This window comes from Geotrypetes seraphini, chromosome 6 (genome assembly GCF_902459505.1).
Source record: "Geotrypetes seraphini chromosome 6, aGeoSer1.1, whole genome shotgun sequence".
In the NCBI taxonomy this organism is placed as follows: domain Eukaryota; kingdom Metazoa; phylum Chordata; class Amphibia; order Gymnophiona; family Dermophiidae; genus Geotrypetes; species Geotrypetes seraphini.
The window spans coordinates 230,846,950-230,862,492 of record NC_047089.1 but is presented as its reverse complement, the minus strand read 5'-3'; the positions used below and the strand labels follow the sequence as shown (position 1 = coordinate 230,862,492).

The window sequence follows — 15,543 nt, the reverse complement described above, 5'->3', positions numbered from 1 at the left end:
TATTCTCCTATCTTCAAATATGTTCCCATTCAACACCTACTTCATAGTTTTCTCTAATAGCATCCTCTCTTTGGAATTCTATTCCTCTTTGTTTCTAATAAGAGAAATCTCTTGTAAGGTTTAAAGCTTAAGTTTTCACCAAAGCCTTTCCATAATATGAAACTCACGGTCATATCATTACCTTCTATGAGACCCCTAGTTTCAGAGATATTAAGTTTCTTATCTACCTTGATTTTGACTCTTTCCCTCTTCTTGCAACTTAGAGCAATTCATTTCCCTCTTTTCCTCTGCCCTTATATTTTAAAATTTGTAATGTAGGTTCCCTTTTGTGTTTGCCCTTTAATCCCTATTTTAAATTATGTTTTTTATGTGAATAGCTTAGATCAGTGTTTTTCAACCTTTTTTGGGCAAAGGCACACTTGTTTCATGAAAAAAATCACGAGGCACACCACCATTAGAAAATGTTAAAAAATTTAACTCTCTGCCTATATTGACTATATATAAAGTAATTCTCTTGAATAGGAATCAAATAAACACAAAGAAAGTATTTTATAATTACTTTATTATGAAATAAAAATTATAAAAATTATAAAATACTTTATTCAGTGCGAAACCTGGGCCTGTTTGGCTGAACACAAAGCTGATATTCTGGCTGGAATGGAAGAAAGACACACACGTACCTCTTCGTCAACAGCTCTCAGTCTCTCTCTGTATTTGGTTTTTATAGCATACAAAAATAGACAAATATACCCTCCATCCTTTTTATTAAACCACAATAGCAGTTTTTAGCGCAGGGAGCTGCGCTGAATGCCCAGCACTGCTCTTGACGCTCATAGGCTCCCTGCGCTAAAAACCACTATTGCGGTTTAGTAAAAGGTGACCATATTGTAAAATATAGACAGCAGATATAAATTCAGAACTGTGCATAGTAAGTGAAGGGAAGTTTTCATCTCTGGGAATTTACCCAGTTAACTATTAAGTTATTTGGGCAAATTCCTTTGAAAACTGTGGTAATACTGCCTCCACTTTGCTAAATTTAAAATAAAATCATTTTTCCTACCTTGTCTGGTGATTTCTGGTTGCACTTTCTTCTTCTGACTGTGCATCCAATCTTTCTTCCCTTCTATCAGCCTGTATGCTTTCTCTCCTCCACACCTCATTCCCTCCCCCAACTTTTTCTTCCTCTCTCCCTGACCTTTCTTTCTTTTTTTCTGTTTCTCTTTTTTCCTTCTGTTTCCCTGCCTGCCCCCTTTCTTTCTTTCTCCCTGCCGTTCCCCAAGCCACTGCCACTGCCGCTGCCATCGGGGAACAGGACCCACCAATGGATAACAGGCCCCAAAGCCGACGCATGCTCTCCCTGACGTCAATTCTGCAATCGGAGAGGAAGTTCCGCCCAGCCAGGCTGGTGATTTCTGGTTGCACTTTCTTCTTCTGACTGTGCATCCAATCTTTCTTCCCTTCTATCAGCCTGTATGCTTTCTCTCCTCCACACCTCATTCCCTCCCCCAACTTTTTCTTCCTCTCTCCCTGACCTTTCTTTCTTTTTTTCTGTTTCTCTTCTTTCCTTCTGTTTCCCTGCCTGCCCCCTTTCTTTCTTTCTCCCAGCCTCCTGTCCAGCAGTAACTCTCTTCCCTTCCTCCCCTCCCAGCAGCATCTCTCCGTCTCCCTCTCCAGTAGCAGCTGTCCTTTTTTTTCCTGGCCCAGCAGCTTCCCAGATTCCTTTCCCTCCTCCCCTCCCAGATGCATCTCTCCTTCTCCTTCTCCCTCTCCAGTAGCAGCTGTCCCTTTTTTTTCCTGGCCCAGCAGCTTCCCAGATTCCTTTCCCTCCTCCCCTCCCAGAAGCATCTCTCCTTCTTCTCCCTCTCCAGTAGCAGCTGTCCTTTTTTTTCCTGGCCCAGCAGCTTCCCAGATTCCTTTCCCTCCTCCCCTCCCAGATGCATCTCTCCTTCTCCTTCTCCCTCTCCAGTAGCAGCTGTCCCTTTTTTTCCTAGCCCAGCAGCTTCCCAGATTCCTTTCCCTCCTCCCCTCCCAGAAGCATCTCTCCTTCTTCTCCCTCTCCAGTAGCAGCTGTCCTTTTTTTTCCTGGCCCAGCAGCTTCCCAGATTCCTTTCCCTCCTCCCCTCCCAGAAGCATCTCTCCGTCTCCTTCTCCCTCTCCAGTAGCAGCTGTCCCTTTTTTTCCTAGCCCAGCAGCTTCCCAGATTCCTTTCCCTCCTCCCCTCCCAGATGCATCTCTCCTTCTCCTTCTCCCTCTCCAGTAGCAGCTGTCCCTTTTTTTCCTTGCCCAGCAGCTTCCCAGATTCCTTTCCCTCCTCCCCTCCCAGATGCATCTCTCCTTCTCCTTCTCCAGTAGCAGCTGTCCCTTTTTTTTCCTGGCCCAGCAGCTTCCCAGATTCCTTTCCCTCCTCCCCTCCCAGAAGCATCTCTCCTTCTCCCTTTCCAGTAGCAGCTGTCCCTTTTTTCCCCTGCCCAGCAGCTTCCCAGACTGATAGTGGTTTTCTCCCCTCCCAGCAGCTCTTCTTACTTCCCAGCGCAGCGATTCACGAAGGCAGCCTCGGGTCCTTTGTTGTGTCGCGCCGCCTCTGAGGAAAGAGGAAGTTGCATCATCAGAGGCAGCCGCGACTCAGCAAAAGCCCCGAGGCTGCCTTCGTGAATCGCTGCGCTGGGAAGTAAAGGAGAGCTGCAGAGAGGGGAGAAAGCCACTGTCGGAGGCTCCCCAAGATCTCTCCGGCCCAGCGCACGCTTCCGATGCTGATCTTGCCGGTCCTGCGCGGACCGGCAGGAAGTTCAAATGAGTCAATCTTGCCGGTCCTGCGCGGACCGGCAAAAATTTCCTGCGGACCGGCGGTTGAAGAACTGTGGATTAGATCGCCAAGACAAAGTGAGTCCTGGGTGTTCGACTCACTTTGCCTTGGCGAGCTACTGGCGCCCCTGCCTCGGGCCCCCTGTAAGCTCCGGGCCCGGCGGCCCTGCGGCACACCAGGCAACATCTCGCGGCACACTAGTGTGCCGCGGAACAGCGGTTGAAAAACACTGATATCCTTTGTTAGGCAGTATATTAAATAAAAATGAAATGTGAATATGTGAAATATATGTGTAAAGTAAGTGTCTTTATTTACACCAGCTCTTGAGTAGGTGTAATTGACAGTGCCTACATTCAAGGTGTATTCTCTGCCACATATGTTAGCATTTTATAAAGACAGGTAGACGAGTACCTATTGTATGTACCTAATAGCCTTCGCATGTCCTTTATTATAAAATTACACCTTGTCTTACGGTAAGCTAGGTTGCCACTGGTGAAACAGTTTTTGTGGCACAGACTTTACTTATGTTAAGGTTTGTAGGATGGGAAAGTGTGGAGGAGAGAGCTTATTTTCTTGTATCACCATCCCTAGAAATTAAACAAATGAATGGCAGCCAGAATGCTTACTGTAGCTCACTGGGGGACAGCAGAGTTACCAAAGCACAGAAGTTGAAAGATAAATTGGGTTATATGGTCAACATAGGCTTACAGCCAAATCAGTGGCAATATTATCAACAAATGTGGGGCTGGTTCTTGGAACATCAGTAACAATTAGAGGATGGACATTGAGGAGTTTGGTTTGGCAGTTTTGCATTATTCTAGTGTTTTTGTTTAATTCTCAAATGTACTTCATATATTTAGTGTAAAATTTAAGATGTATAGGGGACATGCAGAGTGGGTGTGGAATAGGATGAATGTATGAAGTTTTGAGGACAATTTAGTAGGAGGATAATGACTTTGTTCTTTAGTGTTTGCACTTGGAATTGATGATGTTCCTCTTACTGCCTTGAAATAAATAAAAGTTCAGAATTGTAAACACCCAGCAAACAAACTTAGAGCACACAAAAGGCATAAAAATAAATTAATCTACCAGCAACAAACATGAATGGCAGAGACCATCTGAACTATGAGGAGTGTAATATCGTTAGGCACTCATAGCCACAATTGTCATCATAGGTCTCCCATAATTTCTTTTTTATGCATTGTTTTGTTTTTGCAATAAAACTGTTTATTCTTATTTAAATAACTGTTATCTTCTTTTCTTTCAATGAGTTACAATAAATTAAAAAAATTAATAATGACCAACATTTAACTTGCAATGTGCTGTCCTCTGGACCCACTGCCAACATGGCCAGTGTTTTGATTTCTTCGTCAGGAAAGGCCCTCTTTTACTAAGCTAAATGCTCCGACACTCCTAGGAATTCTATGAGCATTGGATCATTTAGTGCTCTGAGCCGAGGTAGAAACCTCTACCGCGGCTTAGAAAGGGGGGGGGGGGAGATATTTTTAAACCAAGTAAAAGAATAAGATATGGAAAAACAGCAGTGAACACAATTTAAGTTGATATTCTAAAGTTTTCAGTTATACACTGCACTAGGAAACAGAATCATCAATTGTCAGGGAGGTAAAGCTGACTAGTCAGATTGCTAGAGAGGTGCATTTTCATTTTGTTGAGTTTTGATTAGCACATTGTAATTCATTTTTTTATTTAGCAATAATTAAACGTGTTATTTCAGGTTAATGCATATTAAAAATGGCACGTGCTACATGAAGCTCAACAAAAATGTCTCCCTGTATCCCCACAAGGATTGCTTTAGATACTGAAGCTACAAACTAACTTGTTATTTGTTGGAGTAGGTTATTTACATGTGTGGACCTTGCCCTGTAGGCAATTTGCTCAAGCCTCTCTGTGCAAAGCAATAAGAACACACACAGGTTTTATTCTAGCTTTTATACAAAGAATTTAATAATCTATACATGTAACTAATTGTAAAGGCAGAATTACAGAACTGAATTATCTATACATGTAACTAATTTTAAAGGCTGTATTATAGTTGTTAAAGCTGCAGGATTTATATATTTATATTTTTACATTCATATTCATGAAAATACTGAAGTGCAACTGAATAAGGAGCTTTCTTGGCTTTTTGCACCATGTTAACGGAAAATCTATACTGTTACCAGCATGAAAAGCAATGAACAGCAGTAAAACAGAATAAAAGGTTAGTGTCATTAGTAGAGCTGCTATATTGTGCTGGAGGAATAAGGAATTTTGTTCAATGTCTATTCACCCACAGCAAAAGGGACATTTCATTAATAGCTTACAATTAAGACAAAGGCAGCATAAGAAGGCTCTAATACATCATATCATTCAACTGCGAGCTCCATTACACGTTAGTCCGTATAAATTCCACAGTCTAGTTTTTAAAAAATGTAAACATTGGAATTAATTGCATGGAAAAAATGTTCTATACATTTTTTCTTGTCCAGATAATGAATTGTTCAAAGATGTGCTGTCATGAAGCAATAACAAACTTCATATGAAGAAAGAATGAAGAAAAAAAGTTTGTGTGCTCATTCTCATATGCTACCCACCCTGATTCCACAAATTGAATTGTATGATGATAAACAAACCCACCCCAGATAAATTGGAGAATACAACAGAGGTGCAGCTTTTTGTGCAAAATAAAACAGATTGTTTCCATGTTACAGCACAATAATGGGATAACACATTTATAGTCTTTTTTATGGAGGGTGGTTTTGTTTCTTCTGCATACATGTTATTTTTCACTGAACAAAAACAAAAATAAAGCTCCTCAAAAACTGATACAGATGAAAATTAGCACATCAAACCTTTTAGTAGACATATTTCATTATTTTTAGGAAAAAATTGATAACATTGAACACAGTGAAAAAAAAATCCCCTCCCCGGTATTGGGTTTCTGGACATTTCAAATGTTACTGAAAGCACATGCAGCATTCCTTGATAGTGGGTCTTTTTGTAAAAATAAAATTGCAAGGAATTTATTAATATATATCTTTCCCTTAAAATGACTAGAATGTACATTTTAAAATAATTTTAAAACTATTGAAAGCACCTATGAAAAGGTGAATTGCTAGTTCCAGTAACTAGGAAATCCACAAAAGGACCCACTATCCTTTGTAATTTTGAAAATTTGCATCTCTGTCTGTAAATTAACTAAAAACATTGCGATTACATGCAACTAATGTAAAAATGAGGTAAACTGCTCTGCAGTGTGTTCTTCTATTCAGAAGGCAGTAGATGATCATGCTGGAAGTTACATGATCAAGGCTGCATCTCCCATCATCCCTCTGGGCAGTGATATGGGATAGTGGGTCTCTTTGAGGACTTTCAAGCCTGAGTGGGGGATGGACAACATATGATTCCTAGAAAAAGGAGGAAAACAACACATAAGCAAAACAATGAGCAAAATTCAAGCTAGGAAAATGAGTCGGGCATTGAAAACAGTAAGATGCAAAAATGATTTAAAAAAAAAGGGGGGGGGGGGGTAACATGCCACATAGAGGATGAAACAAAGAAAAAAAACAAACAAAATAAAGTGCATTACAGAAGGTCTTCAAAGAGACTTGCAAATGCAGCAATGGTCACGTTCTGGGTTCTGCAAGGGAAGCAGAATCACAGCAATGCTGCATGTTTCTTTTTTACTAAGAGAAGTGACAGCCAAGAAAATGAGTAACCAAAACTACTTACATTGCTGGCTTGGGTCCATATCTGTTGTCAGTTTTACATAGTTGGATGGGAAGAGGCCTACTTGCCCATTCAATTCTCCTTTCCACCAGTCTGGATCTTCTTTGTTGAGGACATTGATGATCTGACCTTTGGCAAAAGCCAATTCGTCATCGTTCTGTGCGGTGTAGTCATACATACCAATCACTTGGCACACTGGAATGAGAAGCAACAAAACTTAGCATAACATTCATTGGTCTCTTTTTTACCTAGTAACATTCATGACTAATGCTGGCTTCATTCAACAAAATTCAATAAGCTAGGCATCTAAATTCAGGTGCCTCACTCACCTTTAAGGTCCTTTTTTTCAATCAAACAAGTACCTATGTTTTTAAAACCAGGGGGTCTGATATTCAAAACAATTTAACTGGCCAGAATGGTTTCTGGTCAGTTAAATCACTTGTGCAAGGCTATCTGCTGATATTCAGGGGCAGTTAACCAATTAGGTCCGGATTCTGTAAATGGTGCCGAAATCAACCAGTGCCTACAAAATGGCGCCGGCTGTGTGTCAATTATACTTAGGTGCCATTAACAGACTCACAGCTACTGGGTTTTAAAGGCCTATATTTACGGCACCTAAGTTTTATGTAGAATCACGCATAATGGCGCCTAAGGTCATCTCCGCTCCTAACCATGCCTACCTTGACCTTAGGCGCTGCCATGCTTTAGGAGCGGTTCCAGCACTTACTTCTTGTTAACGAGTTTTTAATTGGTTTTAAATGGTGCCGTCAATTACTGCGCCTACCGATCTAGGTGCCTACTGAAGCCTAACTTGCGGCACTGCTTTTCAGAATCTGGGCCTTAGTGCCTAAACTGAAAGCTGGCTATTTTGTGGATCATCTGGAGGTGGAGTTGGCATTTATGTGGTTAAATGCAGATATTCAGCACTTAACTGGCTAAGTTAAGCAGACAACATAAAACTCAGTCCTATCTTTATGTGGTGTCATTTAGGCATTTAAATGCTGAATATTGCATTTAACCAGTAAGAGATAGGTGGCTGCATAAACCTGGAAATGGCCCAGCATTAAATATCTGGGGATAATGCTGCCGGCAGCTAAAAAAGGTGCATAGGAACACCTGCCGAATATCTACTTCTAGGTTCCTAATTTCACTGGAAACAGGTGTCTAAAACTGGGTCTATTATTCACTCCTCTAACTTCAAATTTCAATAAAGAAAATATTTGAGCTGGCTTGGAGGATATTTAGCTCAAATTTACATCTGTGCTTAATTTTACTGTTCACCTATGAAATTTGCAGATTCAAGGCAAAAGTTTTCAAGACCTTTCTTTTTTGTTTAATTTATATTTTATTGCAGTTTAACAGAAAAAACTATCAATGAAGAAAACCAGCAAAAAAAGAAAATTATACATATCTTCCTTAGACCATAATAATGAGAGGGAGGCCCAAGTAAAAGGAAGAAAAAGCACAGTTACTTACCGTAACAGGTGTTATTTGGGAACAACAAGTAGATATTCTCACATGTGGGTGACGTCATTCATGGAGCCTGATATTGTTTAAAAAGTGTTCTGTCACTTTAAGTTTTGAGAAACTTCGCGACTGCCTGAGCACCTTCATGCCAGACGCCTGTTTGCACACCTTAGTTCCGTAAACAAGCTAAGAAGCCAACCAGGGGAGGTAGGTAGGATGTAAGAATATCTGCCTGCTGTCCCCGGATAACACCTGTTACGGTAAGTAACTGTACTTTATCCTAGGACAAGCAGGCAGTATATTCGTACATTTGGGACTCCCTAACTTACTGGAATGGGATGGAGGGAAAGTTGGTCATTAAGAGAATAAATTTATAATACTGCTTGGCTGAAGTGACCATCCCGTCTGGAAAAAGATTCCAGACAGTAGTGAGATGTGAATGTGTGAACTGAGGATCAAGTAGCTGCTTTGCAGATTTCCTCTATGTGAGTGGAATGTAAGAATGCAACTGAAGCTGCCATAGCTTGGACGACCTCCAAGCTGCAGCCCAGCCTGAGCATAGAAGAAGGAAATACAGGCCGCTAGCCATGTGGAAATAGTTCTCTTGGTTACAGGCCGGCTCAACCTGTTAGGATCAAAGGAGATGAACAGTTGAGGAGAGGTTCTGTGTGGCTTAATCCTTTGTAAATAATAAGCCAAGGCTCGTTTACAGTCTAAACTATGAAGAACTGCTTCTCCAGGGTGAGAATGAGGCTTTGTCAAGAAAACTGGAAGCATAATCAATTGATTTAGATGAAATTCCGTGATTACTTTCGGTAAGAATTTAGGATGGGTGTGGAGAATTACTTTATCATGATGAAAACTGTAAAGGGTGGGTCCAACACCAACGCTTGAAGCTCACTCACTCGACGTGCAGAAGTGAAGGAGATTAAAAATACCACTTTCCAAGTGAGATATTTAAGATGAGTAAAAGACATTGGCTCAAATGGAGGTTTCACCAGTCTGGTGAGAACAACTTTAAGATCCCAAACCACTGGAGGTGGTTTGATACTGAAAAGTCCTTTCATAAACCTGGAAACAAGAGGATGAGCAGTTAATTGTTGACCGGAACATGGAAAGCACTGACAGTACTAAAGTGAACTCTGACTGAAGTGGTTTTAAGACCTGAATTGGATAAGCGGAGAAGGTAATCCAACATTGAAGATATGGAGGAGGATGAAGTATCTTGATGATGAAGAGTACACCATGTTGAAAAGTGTCCACTTATGTTGGTAGCACTACTGTGTAGGTGGTTTTCTGGATGCATCCAAAATGACTCCGACAGGATCACAGAGATCAGTGTCTATGGAGGTCATCCCGAGAGATACCAAGCTGTCAGGTACAACAACTAGATTGGGATATAAAAGACACTCTTGACTTTGCGTAGAAGAGATGGAAAGATCTACAGGGTTATTGGATCCTTGACATTGAGCTGAAGTAGAAGGGATAACCATGGGTGTCTGGGCCACTGAGGGGCTATCAGGATCATGGTGGCCGAATCTTGTTCGAGTTTGACTAGCATCTTGAAAATGAGAGGAATTGGTGGAAATGCATAAAGGAATTTGGCTGTCCAATCCAGGAGAAAGGCATCTGCCTCTAGACAATTAGGACAGCATTGTCTGGAATAGAATTGAGGTTGTGGGGGGACGCAATTAGGTTTATCTGAAGAGTCCCCCAGAGAGAGAATATCTGGCACAAGACTGTGGAGTTGAACGTCCATTCATGTGGCCGAAGAAATCTGCTCAGTTTGTCTGCAAGAGTATTTTGCATTCCTTGAACATAAACAGCTTTAAAAAATTGCCCAGTTCCAAATTTTTTCAGCTTGACAGTCAGAGAACCTGTACCTCCTTGCTTATTTATGTAATATATTGCAACTTGATTGTCCGTATGTACTAGGAGGACATGATTGTTTTGAAAAGTCTTCAGAGCATTTCAAATTGCTCTGAGTTCCAAAAGGTTTATATGGAGCTTCTGTTCCTGAATAGACCAGTGATGTGGAGGCATTTTAAACAGCAGCCCTTTGGAAAGATTTGAGGAATCCATCCACCACTGAAGAGATTGACGAAGCGATGATGTGACTAATTTTCTGAGAGAATAGATCAACAGCTTGAGACCACTGATGTACCAGGGACCATTGAGCTGTTCTGAGATGAAATCTTGTGAAGGGGGTAACGTGGACTGTAGACACCATGTGACCCAATAGTGTCATTATTTGTCTGACTGAAATGGACAGAAGATGAAAGACTTGATTGCAAAATTGAATCAAATTGACTTGCCTTTGTTGAGGTAGGAATGCTCTGAGTTGAATGGTGTTGAGTAGGCCCCTATGAACTGTAGAGTTTGAGAGGGTTGAAGTTGAGATTTTGGAAAGTTGACTTTGAACCCCAACTGCTGAAGAAACAGGATTGTTGACTGTGTTGCTGAGAACACCCCTTGAGGAGAGGCGTCTTTTATGAGCCAATTGTTGAGATATGGAATCCTTGAGCTCTTAAAAGCTGCTGCCACTACTACCAGGCACTTAGTAAACACTCTTGGAGAGGAGGCCAGGCTGAAGGGCAGAACTTTGTACTGAAAATGTTGATGGGCTATCCGAAACCGCAGAAACTTTCTGTGAGTAGGATGAATTGGTATATGAGTATAAGCTTCTTTTAGATCCCAGAGATAACATTTGAAACTTTTCTTTGACTAGTAATTTAAGTCTTGGAGGTCGAAAATTGGACGTAGACCTCCAGTTTTCTTTGGGATGATAAAATACCTGGAGTAGAACCCCTGATTTTTCTGAGAAGGGAGTACTACCTCTATGGCATTTAGGTGAAGCAGAGCCTCTATTTGCCGAAGAAGAAGGGATGTCTGCTGAGGGTTGAAAGAGGACTCCTTCTTGGAGGATGATTTGGAGGTATAGTGACAAAATGAAGAGAGTAACCCTCCTTGATGACTTTGAGAACCCACAGGTCAGTTGTTATCAGAGTCCAACGTTGATGGTAGAATTGTAGATGACCTCCGATTGCTTGAGGAAGAGGCTGGGATAGGGGAACATAAGAATATAAGAACATAAGAAATGCCTGCACCGGATCAGACCCGAGGTCCATCCAGTCCGGTGATACGCACACGCGGAGGCTCAGCCAGGCATACCCTGGCGAATATATTAGTCACTCGTATCCCTCAATGTGTCCTGCAAGAAGATGTGCATCCAATTTTCCCTTAAATCCTAGAATGGTGGTTTCCTCCACCAGCTCTTTCGGGAGAGAGTTCCAGGTGTTCACCACTCGCTGTGTGAAGCAGAACTTTTTGACATTTGTCTTGGCTGTGTCCCCTCTCAGCTTCAGGCCATGACCTCTGGTCCGAGTCTGGGTTACATTTGCCAATGTGAATAACGCTGTTTCTTGCTCACCATCCTTTCACTCTGCTGGTGAGTGAGCTTGCTCCATTTTGTCGATTCCTTTTAGCAATTTAAAAGTCTCCATCAGATCCCCTCTCAGTCTTCTCTTCTCAAGGGTGAATAATCCCAGTTTTCTGAGGCGATCTTTGTAGCTCAAGTTCTCCATACCTTTTACTAGCTTTGTCGCTCGCCTCTGCACCCTCTCCAGCAGTGTTATATCCTTCTTCAGGTATGGAGACCAGTGTTGGACACAGTATTCCAAGGGTGGTCTGACCATCGCTCTATAAAGAAGAATTATGACCTCCCTTGATCTACTCGTGATTCCCTTCTTTATCATGCCTAACATCCTGTTAGTTTTCTTTGCCGCCGCTGCGCATTGAGCTGATGGCTTCAGGGTCCTGTCTATCAGTACCCCCAGGTCTTTTTCTTGTTCACTCTTCCCCAATGTTATACCTAACAGTTTATATCCATGCTCCTTGTTTTTGCTGCCCAGGTGCATCACTTTGCATTTTTCTAAATTAAAACTCATCTGCCAATTTTCTGCCCATCTCTCAAGTTGCTTCAAATCTCTCTGGAGTTCTTCACTGTCTCTTTGTGACCTGATTGCCCGGCATAGCTTTGTGTTATCTGCAAACTTGACAATAACACTGGTCGTTTCTTCTTTCAGGTCATTTACAAAGATATTGAATAAGATAGGCCCAAGAACCGAGCCCTGAGGCACACCGCTAGTTACTTTCTTCCAGTCTGAGTACTTCCCATTTATGCCCACTCTCTGTCTTCTGTTTTCCAGCCATTTTCCTATCCATCTTAGTATATGCCCTTCTATTCCATGACTTTGTAGTTTTTTGAGAAGTCTCGCATGAGGTACTTTGTCGAACGCTTTCTGGAAGTCCAAGTATATTATGTCCACCGGTTCTCCGCTATCAACTTGTTTGTTCACTCCCTCGAAAAACTGAAGTAAGTTTGTCAAGCACGACTTCCCTTTCCTGAAGCCATGCTGACTACCTCTCAGCAGGTCATGGTTATCCAGATGCTGTACTATGCTGTCTTTAATCAAACCCTCAACCTTTTTCCCAGGGACCGATGTGAGACTCACAGGTCTATAGTTTCCCGGTTCTCCCCTTGATCCTTTTTTGAAGATTGGGATGACGTTCGCTATCTTCCAGTCTTCTGGTATCCGTCCGGTTCTAATTGACATATTAGTGAGGGATTGCAGTAGTTCTCCGATTTCCACCTTTAGTTCCTTTAATACTCTCGGGTGAATTCCATCTGGGCCAGGGGATTTGTCACTCTTTAGTCTGTCAATCTGATAGTATATCTGATCCAGATCCACCTTCACCGTGGTGAGGCTCTCCTCCATCTCCCCCTTGAAAACTTTCACTGTTTCGGATATTGATGTGGTGTCTTCCTTGGTAAAGACAGAAGCAAAGAAGGAATTTAATCTGTCTGCAATCTGTTTGTCCTCTTTGATGTATCCTTTTCTTCCTTGGTCGTCGAGAGGGCCCACTGTCTCCTTTGCAGGTTTCTTCCCTTTAACATATCTAAAAAAGGGTTTGAAGTTTTTGGCCTCTTGGGCTATCTTTTCCTCATAGGTCCTTTTGGCTTCTCTCACAGCCTTGTGGCACTTCTTCTGGTCGTCTTTGTGACTATTCTAAGCCTCGGTTGTTTTCTCGCGTTTCCATTTTTTGGAAATGAGTCCTTCTTTTCCCTAACTGCATCCTTCACCTCTTTGGTTAGCTAAGCTGGTTCTCTTTTGGCTTTAGTTTTCCTTCCTTTGGCTATCTGCGGAATGTATAGATTCTGTGCTTCGGTGATAGTATTTTTTAGTAGGGACCATGCTTGCTCTACCGTTTTGATTTTAGCTATCCTTTTCTTGATCCGTTTTCTTACCATGGCTCTCATGTTATCGTATCTTCCTTTTTTAAAGTTAAAGGTCGTGGTTAGGGTCTTTGTTCGCTTCCCCTTCCCGATGTCGAGTTTAAAGTAAATCATACTGTGATCGCTCGTCCCCAGCGGGATCGTGACTTCTACTTCTTTTGTTTGCCCAGTTATGCCATTTAGGACCATGTCCAAGGTGGCATTTCCTCTTGTCGGTTCTCCTACCATTTGTTCTAGGAAGCAGTCCCCCATCATTTCCAGGAACTTTATTTCTTTGCTGCAACTTGAGGTTACTAGGTTCCAGTCTATTCCTGGGAAATTGAAGTCACCCATGATCGTTACATTGCCCGTCCTACATTCATGTCTTATTTCTTCTATCATCTCAGAGTCTGTTTCCTCCGTCTGACCTGGGGATCGATAGTAGAGACCTATTTTTGTGTCTGCTCCGTTCTGTCTGGGGATCTTTACCCAGAGGGACTCCAGTTTCTTTTTCTCCTCCGCCTTCCCTTCTCCAGTAGATTCTACTCCTTCCTGGACATATAGGGCAATGCCTCCCCCTTTCTGCCCTGTTCTATCTCTTCTGTAAAGCTTGTATCCCTGCAGTACTGTATCCCATTCATTTTCCTCATTCCAGCTATACTCTCCATAAACCTGTCAAAGGGACTGAGCAGGCTTTTGATGAGCTGCCAGCTGAGCTTTCTGAGGCCGTTGTTGTTTTTGCTTCTTTTGAGGTAGTAGCCTAGAAGCAGAAGCTTTATAAGTATATCGCCTCTGATATGAATAGGAAGGCTTAGCAGACTGCTGTGGAACTTCAGGCTTGGTCTTTGTTCTGACTAAAGAATTATAATTCTTTTCTTGTTGTGTCAATTTTTGCGTGGCCGCCTTGGTGGAATGGCCAAAAAGTTCTTCTCCTAAACCTGGAATATGGGCTAATCTATCCTGGAGATTGAAGTCCATATCAGAGACTCTTAGCCAAGCCAGACGTCTCATAGCCACTGACATAGCAGATGCTCTGGTTGATATCTCAAAAGTATCATAAGCTGACCTTGCTATATACTTTCTAGTCTGTGAAAGAGTATGAATAGTTTGCTGATATTCAGTAAGGTGCTCTGAAGGAATATACTTTTCAAAGTTAGACAATTTCCTTACCAGATGTTTTAGATAACAAGACATGTAGAAATTGTAATTAAGGATCCTGCTCGCCAGCATAGAATTTTGATAAAGGTGAAGTCCAAATTTTTTCATAGTGTGGCCTGCATACCCTGGTAGTGCTGAGGCATAAACTCTTGTACTGGAAGATTTCTTAACTGGAAGATAACAACAAGTAATAATTGTTGTTGTAGCTGTTGTTTATCAAACCCTGGACAAGAAATGATTCTGTAAATGGAATCTAATTTTCTTGGAGCTACCGTGATAGTTAAAAGCGTTTCCCAATTTTTGAGAAGTGTCTCTTTAAGAATGCCATGTAACAGTAACTTAATGAACTCTTTGGAAGGCTCATCATAGTTCAAGGTATCCAGGTACTCAGTGCTTGGTCCAGTGTCAGCTTCCAATTTGACAGGTAGGGCTTTGCCCAACTGCCTAATACCTAGTAAAGGAAAGTCTTTCTGGAGGAGAGCTTTTTCTGGGAAGTGTTTTCTGTGGTGACTGTTCTGAAGGTGTGTCATAAGACTCAGTCGCAGATAAAGTAAGTTTACACCGAGTTAGATCACAAATCTGAATCATAAAGAAGAGTTGAAGAAGCTGTACATCGAGGAGAACGATGTCTATGGGAAGGTTTTCAACGTCTTCGGTACCGATCTGATGAAGATGATGACAAGGATCGATGAGTATCCCTTTTTTGCTTCAAAGCATGAGATTGATGCAATGAGGCCTGATAATACCTTGGTGTCGAACGCCGTGTTGAAGAAGAGCGTCGATGCTTCGTCATAGTGGATCGATGCCTTGATGAAGAATGATGATGAGATGAGCCAGAATGTCGATGCGAAGATTAATGTCCTGAGGTAGAACAACATCGTTAGGAGCGACGATGCCTCGCAGAAGATCCATGAGAAGTAGCCTGATGCTCCGATGGATAGCTGAAATCGGTAGTTTGAGGCCTTGTAGTGCTATGCTTAAGCTAGTCCGGTACCGAGAGAGTCAAATATTAGCACCGGCATGCAGTGCAATTTTAACATATTACTGAACTCCCTCTGGAAGAACTCGAGTTTCTCCCTGAAAGTATGCACTGGTACTAATGAGTCATCAG

General features: G+C 41.9%; 1 protein-coding gene across 2 annotated transcripts in view; it reads right to left on the bottom strand.

Annotated features, from left to right (window-relative positions):
* The window catches only part of ITSN1 (intersectin 1), a 412,894-nt gene that overhangs the window by 75,047 nt on the left and 322,304 nt on the right, over nt 1–15,543 (bottom strand). The window contains exons 29-30 of one of the 2 annotated variants that reach the window (XM_033949571.1): nt 6,536–6,727; nt 4,739–6,210 (exon numbers count right to left, since the gene is read on the bottom strand). In XM_033949571.1, the coding sequence (XP_033805462.1) occupies nt 6,209–6,210; nt 6,536–6,727 (194 nt within the window). In that variant the 3' untranslated portion in view covers nt 4,739–6,208. Of the gene's footprint in view, nt 1–4,738; nt 6,211–6,535; nt 6,728–15,543 lie in introns of those variants that run through there. The other variant, XM_033949572.1, reaches the window with a different exon arrangement.